The sequence below is a fragment of the Rhea americana genome, unplaced genomic scaffold, assembly GCF_003343005.1.
Source record: "Rhea americana isolate MKP2758 unplaced genomic scaffold, rheAme1 scaffold_567, whole genome shotgun sequence".
Lineage (NCBI taxonomy): Eukaryota > Metazoa > Chordata > Aves > Rheiformes > Rheidae > Rhea > Rhea americana.
In genome coordinates, this window is record NW_028186720.1 from 78,454 (window position 1) to 80,064 (window position 1,611).

The following is a 1,611-nucleotide window of genomic DNA, read 5'->3' on the forward strand; positions in this document are numbered from 1 at the left end:
GTRACCACAACCGTAGAAGAATCAGTGTCTGGATAGCAAAAAGCTAGACATTTTAGCAGTGTGGGTTGGGAGGGTTACACTATTTTTAAAATGCTATCTTTTTTTTTGATGGGGAGAGTTAATATGTTAACCGTTGTCTAAGCATCAGAAGTACTTGATGTGTGCTTCGTATTTCATCTGTTCTTCATGCCGCCTTTGATATCAAAGATGAAACAATATTTTGCAGTGAGTTGTGTTTCCCCTCTCTAGCCCTGTTGCCCTGTATTTCAGAGATAAATACATATATTTAAAATGAATCTGAGAGTTCTTTTGAGATTTGTGCTTCATTGTGATCAGCCTAACAGGAGGCTGTGACGGGGGATTCCAGGAGTAGAAAAGCCAAGGCACGAGGAGCTGAGCACTTTTAACCAAGGCTGTGGGCTCTCAACAGTCCTGAGCACCTGGTCTCTATGTCTACGCTTGGTTTCTATGGATTYGAGGTGGTTTCAGCCTGCCAGCTGTAAACACAGAGAGACTTTAAAGGTGATGCTGACGGCTAGGTGAGTGACTTGGGAGGACATCTGGCAGAGCCTTGACGGGGACCACYGCCACACGGCAGGACAGGTACCCGTGAATGCGGGAGTCAGCTCGGCTGGAAAGAAGCATTGCTCCCACACAGCTGTTACTTTTCACCACCAGAAGCATGTCAGACTCTAACCCTGAGAACATGCRAAGTGGCGAAGAGCTCAAGAATGTTCTAATCCACCAGAGAAATCATCCAAAACCAGGATTTGTTGAACATGCAAAGGGATTCACTAATTCAGCTGTCAGAAGGGAGCTCAAGAGCCTGCGCAGGAAAAGGGGCTGCGCTAGGAGCGATGTGTGGCACAGACAGATGTGCGTTCCCCAAGCTGACTGGTATTTCAGAAGCCAAGGTATCTCACAGCAACCTCCATTTCAAAGCCAGTCTCGGGAGCAAATGTCTTCTGAGAGAACAAGTTCAGCCCGGAGAGTTGGAGGACACACAGATTTCTAGATCGAGGTATTATTCACAAAGAYATATGCAGAAAAATAGAGGGAAAAAATAAAACAACTGGCCCAGGTGTACCCAAGACAGCAAAACTCTATCAGCCTCTTGCATTTCAGCAAATGCAAACTATTTTACTTAAAAACACCCAAAGCTTTTGCTTGTTTGTTTTGCAAGTGCTTCCTGTTATTAGATCAATCCTATGTTTTTTAGTGCTTTATGATTCCAGATTTTTGTTTATAAAGCGTCCGTGTGTCTTACCATACGGAGGCAGGAATTCTTCGCAGCCTATAGCAATGCTGCCACTTCTGCCTTTCAGCTTTGCTAGCTCTCCAGCATCCAGCTCGTTACCTAGCAGTCAAATTCAAGACAAGAACATACGCAAGCACAGAAGGGACCGCTGCAGCCCTCCTCCGGCGGCCTGGCTCTCCCGGCAGACCCGTCCCAGCACCGCCCAGGTGCGTCCTGCTGCTCCGCCGGGACCGGAGCAACGCGAGCATCCCGAGCGGTGCGAGCTAGCGCCGTCCGCGTGCCGTCGGCCTCCTTTCGTCCCCTTGTGGGGCAGGCCCCGTTCCCTCCCCGCCCTGGAGGGGAAGCTGTGCTGC

The 1,611-nt window shown here is 48.9% G+C and overlaps 1 protein-coding gene across 1 annotated transcript in view; it reads left to right on the top strand.

Annotated features, from left to right (window-relative positions):
* Positions 1–857: 857 nt before the first annotated feature.
* Positions 858–1,611, top strand: part of LOC146587786 (uncharacterized) — a 7,840-nt gene continuing 7,086 nt past the window's right edge. Inside the window, exon 1 of the mRNA XM_085318992.1 lies at positions 858–914. Within this exon, the coding sequence (XP_085175118.1) occupies positions 858–914 (57 nt within the window). The remainder of the gene's footprint in view (positions 915–1,611) is intronic.